The 13,175-nt window shown below is 35.5% G+C and overlaps 2 protein-coding genes across 4 annotated transcripts; both read right to left on the bottom strand.

Moving 5' to 3' along the window:
* Nucleotides 1–326: 326 nt before the first annotated feature.
* On the bottom strand, nucleotides 327–10,785 carry LOC149578275 (organelle RRM domain-containing protein 2, mitochondrial-like). Of its 3 annotated transcripts, none has more exons than XM_089828043.1 (4): nucleotides 10,339–10,785; nucleotides 3,753–3,854; nucleotides 3,541–3,647; nucleotides 327–739 (listed from the first exon to the last, which is right to left on the bottom strand). In XM_089828043.1, the coding sequence occupies exons 1-4, from the start codon at nucleotides 10,484–10,486 to the stop codon at nucleotides 677–679; spliced, it is 420 nt and encodes a 139-aa protein (XP_089684169.1). In that variant the 5' UTR covers nucleotides 10,487–10,785; the 3' UTR covers nucleotides 327–676. The 3 variants fall into 3 exon arrangements, with proteins under 3 accessions (XP_089684169.1, XP_089684163.1, XP_089684165.1); XM_089828037.1 differs by lacking the exon at nucleotides 327–739 and adding an exon at nucleotides 2,768–3,337 and having other exon boundaries at nucleotides 10,339–10,771; XM_089828039.1 differs by lacking the exon at nucleotides 327–739 and adding an exon at nucleotides 2,768–3,337 and having other exon boundaries at nucleotides 3,753–3,821; nucleotides 10,339–10,757.
* LOC149578276 (uncharacterized) lies at nucleotides 4,416–8,239 on the bottom strand. Its single transcript, XM_089828034.1, has 2 exons — nucleotides 5,080–8,239; nucleotides 4,416–4,962 (listed from the first exon to the last, which is right to left on the bottom strand). The coding sequence occupies exons 1-2, from the start codon at nucleotides 5,515–5,517 to the stop codon at nucleotides 4,828–4,830; spliced, it is 573 nt and encodes a 190-aa protein (XP_089684160.1). The 5' UTR covers nucleotides 5,518–8,239; the 3' UTR covers nucleotides 4,416–4,827.
* Nucleotides 10,786–13,175: the final 2,390 nt, after the last annotated feature.

Raw genomic sequence — 13,175 nt, forward strand, 5'->3', positions numbered from 1 at the left:
TTACTAAAAACTTCTTACATACATACATTAAAATGTCTTGAACAAAACTTGCTAAAACAACACTGAACTCAATAATCCTTAATCACGCACGTTAATAGGAAAGAGAGAAAACACTAGCTTTCAAATTATTCTCTAGTATCACAAATCTTCAAAGAATTAATCATAGCTAGTTAAATTTGCAAGGGCATAGGATCACCTTAATTAAAAGTTTCCAACCATAACCGCCCTCCCTCAAAATGATTGTCTCCAAAACCATTTTGAAGTATATCGAACTACTTAAGAAAGTAAAGTATAGCAACATGCATCAAAATTACACTCAATTAGAGTTGTTTGATATATCTCATGGTAGTCTACCTTTGTGATTATATTATACCATAGAAACTGTTTCTCTTATTCTTCATTGTTAACATATCCATTTGGGAGCAATTTTAGAGACCTCCCAATATAGAGTTCAATATATACTAGCAAATGACAAATTTTGGTTTTTGAGTCACATATTTCCTCAAAAACTTCTTACATACATATCATGTTAAAATAATAGTAACATCTACAATAATCCTTAATTGGGCATATTAATAAATTTCAGAGAGAACACTAGCTTGTCAAATATTCTCCACTACAACAATTATTCAAAGAATTAATCATAGCTAGTTAAGTTTGCAAGGGTTTGATTGCCTTAATCAAAAGATACATTCCACCCATAAAATCCCGTCCTAACAATGATCATCTCCAAATTCATCTGAAAATGTATAAAAAAAAGGTAAGTATAGGAGCATGCATCACAAGTACACTTCATTAGGGTTGATCAATGTCTCATAGTACTCTAGCTTTGTGGTTATTATACAATAGAAACCCTAGCCCTCATTCTTTATAGTTTACAAAGGAAAAAATGTATTACATACCTTGCATGCTAGCAACACTACTACAAATAGCTCTCGAGATGAATAAAAAACAACAGTAGTGTTCACTTACATCCTCATGTATAATCACAAAACAAGAGTAATAAATTTGCTAGCTTCTCACAAACATCCCCATAATAAATTAAACTTCAACATAACTTCAAGAATCATCTATAATTATTTATTTTTAAAAATGCATAAACAAAGACACCGCTGATTGAAGAACAAATATCCTAGCACCCCAAGTTCAATCCTCCTAAAAAGTTTGATAAATTTCCAATTTGGGTTCATCTCCCTTTTCCCCCACTTCATTTTTGGGTGAACTCTCTATTCACAGAAGTTGGTAATGCTCTAAGAGATTTTCTGCTGATAGATGAAGAATCCTCTAACATTCTTCATTCTACAAGTGCCCAAATTTTGGTTGAATTAGATGTTTCTAAAAAGTTGCCTACTATGATCTTGATCCAATCTTTTAAGGGTCGTTGGCTTTGATCTTTGGATTATGAAGGGATTCCCTTCAAATGTCAAAAATGTTTTAAAACTGGACGTGGAGCTGAGTATTGCGGGTTTGAGAAAATGAGTTTTGTCAGCTTCTTGGTGAAATGACGCTTCAAACTAGCATTATAAAATCGAGAAGAAATCTGTTCTGAGCTTCTCTCAGGTGGTGGCTTTATGCTATTTGTTTCTTCTCATGCTGATGTCTCTTGTGGTTTGGATGCTGAGGATGGGTTTACCCCTCCTGTTGGTTCTCAGGCTGCTATGAGGAATGGGCCTCTAGTTTTTTCCACGTATGACAAAAAGGGGGATTTTGAGACTTTGATTGGTGCTGCTGGTTATACACTTGCTGCGTCTCAGAATTTTGTTCACTGTGAAAGGGCTCTGGCTGGTGGCTGTGCTTATCTGTTGAGTGCAATCCTGGTGCTGCTACTGGCCCTATCTCATAGGTTGTTGTTGGTTCAGTCTTCTGGTCCTTCTGTGGATGCTACAACTATGCTTTAGCACTCATCTGCATGCTGAACTTTTCTTTGAAGGGAAAAAAATTATACAAAGAATCTTTTTGTATTATATGGCATCCGACTGTTGATATACGTGCACCCAGAAATAAATCAAATTTCTATATTACAAGAGTGGTTTTCCATTTGAAATTGATTAAATGAATCAATTTGCAGCCACTTATTCAATGCCTACAACAATTTATATTGTCAATTTTTATACATCAAACAATCACTTTGTAGACACTTCTTTGGTATATGAATTAACTAAAATTCAGCACCAATGGTATAAATTTTAGTTGTATGGTCCAATTATCATATTTCTGTCTAATTTCAATTGATAAGAGAGAATATTATTAAGAGACTTGCATGAAAATGATCCTGAATCATATAGCATAAATGAAAAATAAAACCACCCTTAGACTTAACCATGTGTTGATAATGCCTATCTATTTCATCACAGAACCATTTTTTTAGTATAGTAAAATGGCCAATAATAGAGCCCACTAATCTTCAAAAGAGTGTCAATGCATTAGCTTTCATATTAGTTTAAATGAAATTTATCATCTAGAAACCTGCCAAGTAACACTGGTATATCCAATATCACCATCAAGAAATTGAAAAAAAATGTGGGAAATCCTTGGGAAGGATACATAGAGAAAGTATTTCTGCAGCTCTAGTTTCTAATTACACTCAATCTAACAGATAACATGATCATAACATTTCAAATTTAGTCTGCACAATTTTATCTGATCATGCCAATTAAATTATGTGAAAGCATCCAAAGTATCACAAAGTAACCATAAAATGACCCGTACTTTTCCATCACTAACCAAGATATTTGGATGGCATCAAGGCAACCTGAAAAATGCAGAATTTTCTGACTTCAAGTATTGTCTTCTTTTTAAATAATGTATTTTTTTCATGTCAACTTGGGCTACAAAAAGGTTTTAAAATAAGCTTAACACTGCTTCTCAGGCACTGTAACTGTATAGACATGTAATCAAACCACAAACTCTACACTTATGATCAATAACAATTAAGATGTCTGTTCATAAGCAAGAAGCAATGGATTTTATTGTGTAAAGTTCTGCGGTGCCATGTGTTGTGCACAGGCACAAACTCATAAACAATAACCACCATATTCAAAATGAGGTGATTAAAAAAACCTCATCTTAAATAATATTTACTAGAATTTGGTTTGTGTTTGTTTGCTTCTAATAGGAATGTAGCAAAATTAAACTTACAGAGTGGTAACTTAGACACTGCCAATACAGATTCCTTACTCCAAGCTCGATGGAATAGATATATAGAGGTACATCATCCACACCAACCAATAGTTTTTTGTATATTCAGACCATACGGATTTGGCTCTTCAGGAGGAGTCGGTGGCTTAGGGGTTCTAGGTTTTGCAAAATCTGCAAAAATAACCCATCCATCTAAAAACTGCACAAAATATCCAATGACAACTCTGTCATTTACGAAACCATTTATATCTTATAATGACAATATTAATGTAAACCCAATAAAAAGACTCCTCCGGGTAAAATCTGTTGAGTATAGAAACAATCTCATTATTATATGTATACCCACAATGAGCTCTGCATAGAAAATTGGTGAAGGTTCCATAAAGTGATTAAAATACTTACTTTGCCATCCATCCCCTCTTTAGCTTTAGCAGCCTCCTCTTCTGTAGCATATCTAACAAATGCAAACCCTCTTGATCTTCCAGAAAGCTTATCAGTTATAACTCTTGCTGTAATAGAATCTAAAACTATGAGGAAAATGAAGGAAACCTCTCTAAAACAGCACATAAGCAAGTAATCGCTGTAAGAATGAACAAGAAGGGAACATAGCTTGCCTTCAAGGAGTCTCCCAAACTGTGAAAATGCATTTCTCAAGCCTTCATCAGTGGTTTGCCTGGAAAGTCCTGTCATTTGTGAAAAATTATTCCGAATCTGTTCTGGAATAGATCCACTAAATTATGCTTCATACCATTCATTAACATGAGAGGCAAAAGCACAAGAAGTATTAGAGATCTAGTAGTTTGTATCGAAAAAATAAAACAAAAACAATAAGAGTGAAGCCATAAACAAAATATACAGGCAAGCTTAGAAACAAGCAAACTGTATGCAAACAAAGAGAAACAACAGTAAAGTAGCTAGTATAGATGTTGAGCTCAGTCAACTTGTTCATACATACCTAGAAAGGAAAAAAATACAGCAGAACTTACTGTGGGGATGTCCAGGCATCCCTTAACTGTCTTGACGACGCCTGCACATCTGCTGATGGACAGCCATAAAAGAGAATTTTAAAAAGAACATGTTTTAAATTTTGTTCAAACACATGCATTTTGGCTAAGTTACTGATGCCGGTTCTGACGCCGATGCGGGTGCGGGGCACTGACCTGTGGATGCGCAGATTCTTTTGGTGGGGGATTTTGGATGTGTTTGGGTGCCCATATATATATATATATATATAGTTGTCAACTATAATTTATGTATGCAAAGAAATACAATAAATATACAAAAATAAAACATTCATTGAATCATTATCATAATCAAATTGAAATAACAGTAATATTTAATTAGTAAATTACTCAAGTTCAAGATTCCAATGCAAGTCGAATTACAAAATCAAAACATAGTTCATGGTTCAATGTTGATCAATCAAGAGTCAAGGCTCAAGATTCATAAATCACATTCAGTCATTCAGAATCATAAGGATTCTCAAAAAATTCCACATTCTCATCATCTCCTCCTGCTGCAACACTTGCAAGTTTATTTGAACCATGGATGGTTCCAATTGTGCTAGATGCACGTGCTATGATGTTATCAACATCATCATCCATCATCACATTAAGATCCTGAAATGTTGCATCCAAGTCAGGGGCTACATCCCAAAGCTTGGTTGACCCTTCTTTGTATCCATCCTCCTTATGTGACAAAAGACACAAGTTGGTATGTATATAAACCCAAGTCCTCAGCTTTCTTTGAGCCCAACCGGTTGTGCTTCACTAAATGGATATAGGAGTATGTACTCCAATTCCATTCAGTAGAAGAACTTGCAACCTGAATAGTGTTCATAAAAAATTAAACTTAAACATACAAAAGAAAAGCAAATAAGAGAATGTTAAACACTAAAGTGTAGAATACAATTGCTAAATAAATAAATAAACAAAAACTTACTTGTGAGAGGATCTTGATTGCAAGAGGTTGTAGATGCTTGAATGGTTGACCATACATGTACCACCATGTGATAGCTCCCATGTCATTTTGGTCCTTCATTGCATATGGACTAAGTTTTGATCCTGATGCAAATAAGCCAAATTCTAGCCTCACCTTTTTGTGCATTTCATCATCTGGGAAGAGTCTTGCAAATGCAATGTAGCACCTAGTAGCAACTTCTTCATCCGCATATGGTGCAATTCTATCTAGCATAGCAAGTATTTCACGGCTATAGTACCTTGGAGATAAGGCATATGCAATGAGGTGCAATGGGGTAGTCATCCTCTCCCAACGATGATGAATGATATCCTCCACCTTTTTGCACAAGGCTTCACATTCTCTAAGGTTAGTTTCGTGTGCTTGTATGGAAAGCTTTACCTTTTCTACCATAGTGTCCATGCCATCGTACACATCCCTCAAGCAAGGTGCATCGGTATCAGCAAAGCAGCATAGTCATGATAGGCTTGGTGAAATCCAATACAAATTGCACACAAGCCCACCAATGCTCATCCAAGATCGTACCCCTGACCTTCAAGGCTCTGTCTGAATTTGAAGCCTTCCATATAGCCCATTGCTTACAAATAACCATTTGGCCCACTGTTGATTGCACCTTGAGGAGTCAGTCATTTCAGAACAACAGTATGAGATGCAAATCTAGTCTCAGCAACCTATAAGCAAGTTGACAATATGACATCAAATATAAAACGAAGTTATAAACTAGAAATTTGATAATTGAACATGAATATAAAACTTATTCAAAATAAATAAATAAATGAAACTAAGTAATTACAATTTTAAATCTACTTTCAACAACTCCAACTTCAAGAATGATCTGAATATAGATTGTGACATGTGGTGGTTTGTCGCAAACATTTATATCTCCTCTCCCTCTTGGTATATTTGCTTTACCCAATCTATTTGGATGCCAATTTGTTGCATGACCAAGTTGAGAGAGAGTGTACAGTGCATGGTGTCCAAAAAATATGGTCGTATTGAAACTCAACCAAAGCACTTGCACCCCTACAATTCGTGTGACATTATCAGTGACCGCCTGGACCACATTCTCACTACCCACCACTCTATTACCTCATGAGAATTCTAGAAAAGAATTTATGAATCCTTAACTTGTCCTTCACAATCAATAGCCCTCAAAAACATTGCCCCTTTGGGGGACATTGGAATCAGACACAATAGTTATGCCAGAAGTTTTCCAAGACATCCTAATTGGTGGAAGAGCTTTGTCTATAGAAATTATTTCTTTTTGCAAAAGAGTAGTACGCACCTTTTCAAACCTGGGGCTAATGTAATGAGTTGGTGCTCTTTAGATATGGCGATCTTACCGAATTGAAAGGGAGACCATTGGCATAAAGGCAACGTCCAATTGCTTCATCAACAATCTCTCTTGCCTCTATTTTGAATGCTTGATCCAACGGACCTCTTTTGCAAGTAATAACTTCTACTTCATCCTCCTCCTCTCCCACTTCGAAGAATGGATGTTTGGAGGATGCAACATAATCGGTGAGCACATTCACCTTGCTCTTTGTAGATGAAGGTTTGTACAAACTTGTTTTTTATTTGCTCACTAAATGATCAGCAGCTTCTTGTTCTTTTATGAATCCAGCTAATTGTGCATCACTCAATCTTTTTCCATCTTTACTTCCCTTGCACAATGCTATTCCTTTACTAGTAGGGCCCATAAAATGAGCTCTAACCTGAGAATATGAGTTGTTGAATGGTTTACTATGACATACATTGCATTTCCAAATGTATGACCCACCTCTAGAAACCTGTGACAATCTTGTGGTGTGTCTCCATAATGAAGATGCCAAATCAATATTGAAGCTATCACTTCGTTCAGCTTGCCCTGCTGCTGAACTTTGACTATCAGTAGTGCCCATTCTTGCACAATAGAAACTATGAATCTAATAAGAAAATAGAAAAGAATAACTTCAAAATGTTTTAAAAAACTATGAACATGAAACATACAAGTGCAAATACACAATACAATCTTGAAAAAAATCTTCCAAAACTTGAAAAATTCATGAAGATCTAAAAAAAATCACTAAAAAAGCTCATGAAATGGATCAAATGCTTACCTTAGATGCTTAATTGTCCTTTGTGGAAGCTCAATAGACACCCTACGAATGATCATCTTTAAAAATAATGACCTTGCTTTCAAAATACCACAATGGAGACCAAATGAGAAAAGAGCCCAGCTGCAAACAAAATGGGAAGAATGGGCAATGAATGGCCTCTTTTAGAGTTGTTTTAGGGTTGTGAGGCAAATAAGAGAAAAAAATATAATTAAAAAACATATTAAGCACATGTTTTAATAAGTCGCTTAAGTGACTGGCTGCTCAAATCATCTGGATGCTCACAGGATGCGCTCGGATGCTCAACCAATGCTCTTCCAAGCACCCCGCGCGCATCCACAAGAGAAGGGCACAATTCCTGGCAGCATCCCCCGCACATCCCCACACCAAAACACATCTACATCCGCATTCCCCTATTCCCAGACGCATCGGTAACTTAGCATTTTGGTAGAAAAATGCTTCAAAATTGAAGAATTCAAAGACCATGCAAGAGGAAAAATGTGCTTAGCGGCAGCATCACTGCCCCTCAACCCTCTCCTATATCATGACAGGAAGCGCACCCTAAGCACTGCCCCTAGACCTTGTGAGGGGTGTTGCCCCTTGATCCCGCCAAAGACTCCCATCGCAGACCCTCGATTTTGAATTTAAAAACAAAATAAGAAATTGATGGGCAAATCACATTGAATCAAATTGATGTTTTTATACCAAGTTCACCAAGTTCCAAGGATAAGAAGTTTGCCCTCAGGGATGATTAGAGGCTTCCCTTCACCACATTTTGAAAATTTGTTGTTTTGATTCATGCTACTCATTCTAGTCATCTTTATGATACTTTTTATTAATACAAATCTTCCATGATATGACAAATTTATTTAGTATTATGTTTCTAATTATTAATTCAATATTCAAGCATTTAGTATCTAGCATTTGCAATTTTGCTATTTTGCTTCTTAATATCTTATTCTATTATACACTTTCTCATAACTAGCATTTCAAGTACTATATGTATAGTATATACTAATATAGTATATACAGCACCACCCCCTTGCCACCATCCTCCTCCCACCCCCAAAAAATGGTCCTCTTTCCCGTCCCAGAAAGCTGTACCATTGTCCCCCAGAGCCAGTGTAACACTATGATATAAAGAATAATGCTGAGAAAAATAAGGAATGAGGTTATGATGAGTGTGATTGTACTAGCATTAGTGAGCCCGATCCCATCAGGACGTAGTACTGGAACAGGTGACCTCCCTGGTGGTTTAATAGAAGAGTCTCTTAAATATCATTATTACAGACTGGGAACAGAAAGTAACTACAAAAAATCATTTTTTGCAGGTTCTGGTTGCCGGTTGGGGTTGCTGGTTTTGGCTCTTTCTGCTGGATGTTATGCAATTTTATTTTCCAGCTTTCTTTATTGTATATTTGACTATTTAGGTTTTGGGTCCTTGTAAAACCTGTTTTTTTTGGCTTGACGCCATACTTGTAGGTTCCAGGTCCTTGTAAAACTTGGTGGGACTTTTATCTCGATAATCTAGTTTTTTTGGTTTTTGTATGGGGTTTCGGATCCCCTCAAAACTTGTTTTTACCATAATCAAAAAACTACAAAAAAAATCATTTAACTCGACATGTGGCTAAGAACTGAAGTACCATTGCTTGGGAACTTGTTTGTCATGTTTCCGAGGCAGAGGCTTTAGTAACAAACGATTAGAGTTACTGGAAACAAACAATGGTATTTGACCAAATAGAATCACAAATGAGTCAGAGAAAACAAAATAATTTTTGACATTAAGTGGCTTCCTCAAAGTGTTCCCTTTTGCAAGTTCATGTCAAGGAATATAAAAGCAAATCCATATCTATCCAATACCAAGCATTCAGCTGGTAATGCATTTCAGGGAATGCCAGAACACTATCCTTGCATAAGTAGCAATGAACTGTGGTACAAAATAGCCAAAACAGAAAAGGCAGAAGAAAAGAATATGCATTACAGATATATGTTCAGTCACAATAATACACAACAGAACTTTGTGAGGATATAACCTCTGACCAAGACATGAAAGAGAGTGTACCCATGTCCATAGTTTTGAAGATTGTGTTAAAATAGATCAAAATGTATACAGCTTGATTAACAGGGAATAGATGATTCCTCAAGGTATTACCTGCAAATACTCTTGAAAACACCAAAAAAATTTAACCCATAGTAGATGCCCTAAACGATGGCATGCATATATAAAGATAAGATTTTAGTCAATTAGCCATTATATGTCCTATAATCTCTACTCAGTCCTTATCATTGAAGTGCAAAGAGGCTAAGCTTTAATGTATAGTTATACTAATTACTTCTATATTTTCTAATTAATGCTCGGGGCTGGAACAAATCTTTAAAAAATAAAACATGAAACAAGATCAGCTAGAGCACTAACTTATGCTTGAAGTTTATTTTTTTAGACCAATTAGAGTTCCTAGTGCAATTGGCTAGGTCTAGCTTTGCTCCTGAACAGGCAAATCACCTCAACATTTAGGGGTAGCAATTTGAACGAACTACAAGGTAAGTAGAAAGACCTGTCCTTGACAACTTTGACAAGGTTTTCTTGACTATCGGCACTCTGACTTGCGATCGGAAAATACAAAATTTACGTTTCCATTCATTTAACACGTCCAATTTGATGAAAAATCCGTAAAAATGAATGTGCGGAATTCAATATCTTCCCCTGAAAATGCATTCTCTGATTGTGAAGCTTTAAGTGCCGTTATTTGCGGCGGAAGACGTTGAGTCGCTGCCTGCAACTGGGGATACAACCTGGTCGAACCTATTCCAACATTAGCTACCATTTCGGCAATGCGTAGAATCTATTTGACGAAGACCCCTTCTTATTTATTAAACAAAAAATTCCGAACAAAAGCAACGAGTGAATAGCAATGAGCATTATGTGCGGAACAGCAGAAAGAAGTATGCAATGCCTCCTCCGTGAGAACAGAAGATTAGAATTTGCGAGCCCATTACAATTTCTAACTCAACTGGGGTTTCCACTCAATAGGATTGCTAACCCATTAAAAAAATTCATTGCATAACACGCAAACGTACATGAAACAAACGCAACAAGGCAAATAATTGGTTTAGAGAAAAGTATTACCGCTTACGAAAAGCTTTTTAGTCACAATCTCATCCGATGTGGTGCACATTGAAGAAGATGCAATGGCTACACAGGGCTCCCTGGCGGGCAAAAGGCGAACACTTGAAGTACGTCCCAGCAGACGCCTAACGCCAGAAAGCAGGGCCATTTATTCCAAATTGGCCGAACACCTTGTTCAATTCAAATGGGAATTCGAACATAAAAAATACAGTGTGATTCAATGCATATGATGCTCGGCCCAAACACGTTGCAATGATTTTGGGGTTGGATTAAACTTCCAGTGGCTGAACTTTCCAGTAGGACCTATTTGTAGAAATTTTTTGGTTGAACCCTAAACCCTTGTTCGATAAATTGCTCTACAACGAAAGTAGCACCAAGAAAGTCTAAATCGTGGTAGCTGCTGAAGTACCGATGTGGGCTCCGCTTTAAATTATTTCAGCTAAAATTTGTTTAATATTGTAAAGGCAGAATCTTGCATATTCATATTGATTTTCCTTCAGTGCTAAATAGTCCTGCACCCTAATTTGGGCATCTCAAAATCCGTGGGGATTAAATTGTAAAGATGTGCACATTTCAAAGGATATCTATATTTTAAATTAGAGCGATTTCTTACATCTTTTGTGTTAAAAGTTTGGTTTCTTTTCTATTCTTTGATTTATTTTCATTCATATGTTTTCATTTTAGGGATAAATTAGGTTATAAGTTACCAAAATATTATATTTGGTAAGTTAGGTACGCTTTTTTACATATAGAAGATTAAAATTGAAAATTATTGTTTAAATTATTCTTTAAGATTATTATTTTTTAACATCTAAACTTCTATTTGTAGATTCATATGAGAAATCTTCTTTAGACTTGTTTAGATCAATATATTTATTTTTGAAGATAATCTTGAAGTGAATTATCATATAGATTTATCAAACAATGGCACAAATTCATATTAGCAATACCTTAGTTACTCAACTTAGTATTATGGACTTGTAGTTCAATGGATTCACAACTATAACTATCTTGGTCGTACTATTTTTCTAAGAAACCTTCATCTTCATCAAGGAGATCAAGATCAGATAAAGGTTCACACATTTTGGATCTTACAAAATTAGAGCCATGAACCTCTGTTATGGCTAATTGTAAGATTTGTCTATGGAGATAGTCACCCAAGATCTAAAAACCTACTTGAAAGCAAAATAACCAAAGATGACATATATGACAATAATAAAGTATATTATCACCAAGAATGGAATAGACTAGTTGATAGTGCATTAGAGACCTCTTGGTTCAATAGACCAAGGTGAGATTTAGGAAGGCATAAGATTGTGACAAATCACTTAATCCTATGACATATCTCTTCATTTTATGATAGGATACATAAAGTGACAATATATCACCCACCTAAGTTGGATAAGTAAAACTAGCACATCTATTAAAGATTTTTTGCCCTCCAAAGTGGAAGGATGTTTGTGTCACATGTCCACTACATATTGGGTCACCTTCAAAAGTGGGAAGATGTTTGTGTTACATGTCCATTAAAGGTGGATCACCTTCTGAGGTGGAAGGTGTTTGTGTTGGTGATTTGGCTAAGAGAGGAACATGAAGATACTTTGAGGTTGTCATTTATGGCAAGATATATGCTATATTTAGTGAGTAGATTCTGGAGTTATGTTTTGGAGAAGATAACTTAGAAAATTATCTAATTGTCATGAAGATTAACTATTAGTAGAGACATCTTTTTATTTGACAAGGTTCATTGTGAGTGAGTTGGCATGTGCACACTTGAGGGAAGATAATATAGGGTATGAGGATCCTATAATGAGCTATACAGATAGAGATATAATTGAATTACTAGTTACAATCACATACATGCAAAACACAAAGGAAAGGAAATGATAAATTGTGTTAAGGAATTATTTTGATTTACTAAAATAATCACTTAATTGTTATGAGATAGCATCCTAAATGTTAACCCTAACTTAACAAAGGTCAATTTTGTGTTTTGGGACATGTGTGAAGACTTGGGAGGCAACATGACAAAATAGAAGGGTATAAAGGAAAGATTTCTATATGTGAAGTTATGTGATGACTATGTCATTGAAATGCAATTTTTATATGAGGTGAACTTTAGAGTAGAGAAAGGACAGTATATGTGAAGTCTTGTGAAGAGAACTACAAAGAATAGATTAGATATCAACATTGTCATGAGGTTTTTGTATCTATACCTTTTGTGTACGTAAACATATTGTTGTTTATGCATGTTTGAGAAGTGGGATCATCTTGCTACTTTTATGATTGTAATACCAAATCCTTATAGGGTTGAGGCTTCTAACAAGGCCTAGTCCTCTAACAAGGACAACAACACTATACAGATGCAATAAACTCCTAACAAGGTCAATATCTTTCACAAGATACTTTTGATTAGTAGATCATTTTGTGGGTGTCATCCCCACCAAGGTTTTTCCTAGGCCAGGGTTTCCCTAGTTAACAAATAATGGTGTTATGAGTTGCATTGTGTTACTGTTAAGTTTACTTTTCAGTTTGATTACATGTGCATGTTTTAAGATTATTAATAATATCACAAAAGAAAGAGACAATCTGAAGAACAAATATAAAGAGGCAAAAGCTATCATTCAGAAGTTGAAGTAGAGGATTCAGTCTACTAATTCTAAGAAGAATGAGTCAAATGATTATATCAAGGATAGTGACGTGGTTTCTAAGCTAAAGAAGGAGAATGAGATGCTAAAGCATGAGCTTGGAAATTAACAATCTTAAGATAAAGTTCATGGGGTCATGTGTTATAAGTGCAACAACTTTGGACATTTTGCTAGAAATTGTAGGTTGCA

Source organism: Cupressus sempervirens, chromosome 1 (assembly GCF_028749045.1).
Source record: "Cupressus sempervirens isolate cs-2001-9-10 chromosome 1, ASM2874904v1, whole genome shotgun sequence".
Classification (NCBI taxonomy): Eukaryota; Viridiplantae; Streptophyta; class Pinopsida; order Cupressales; family Cupressaceae; genus Cupressus; species Cupressus sempervirens.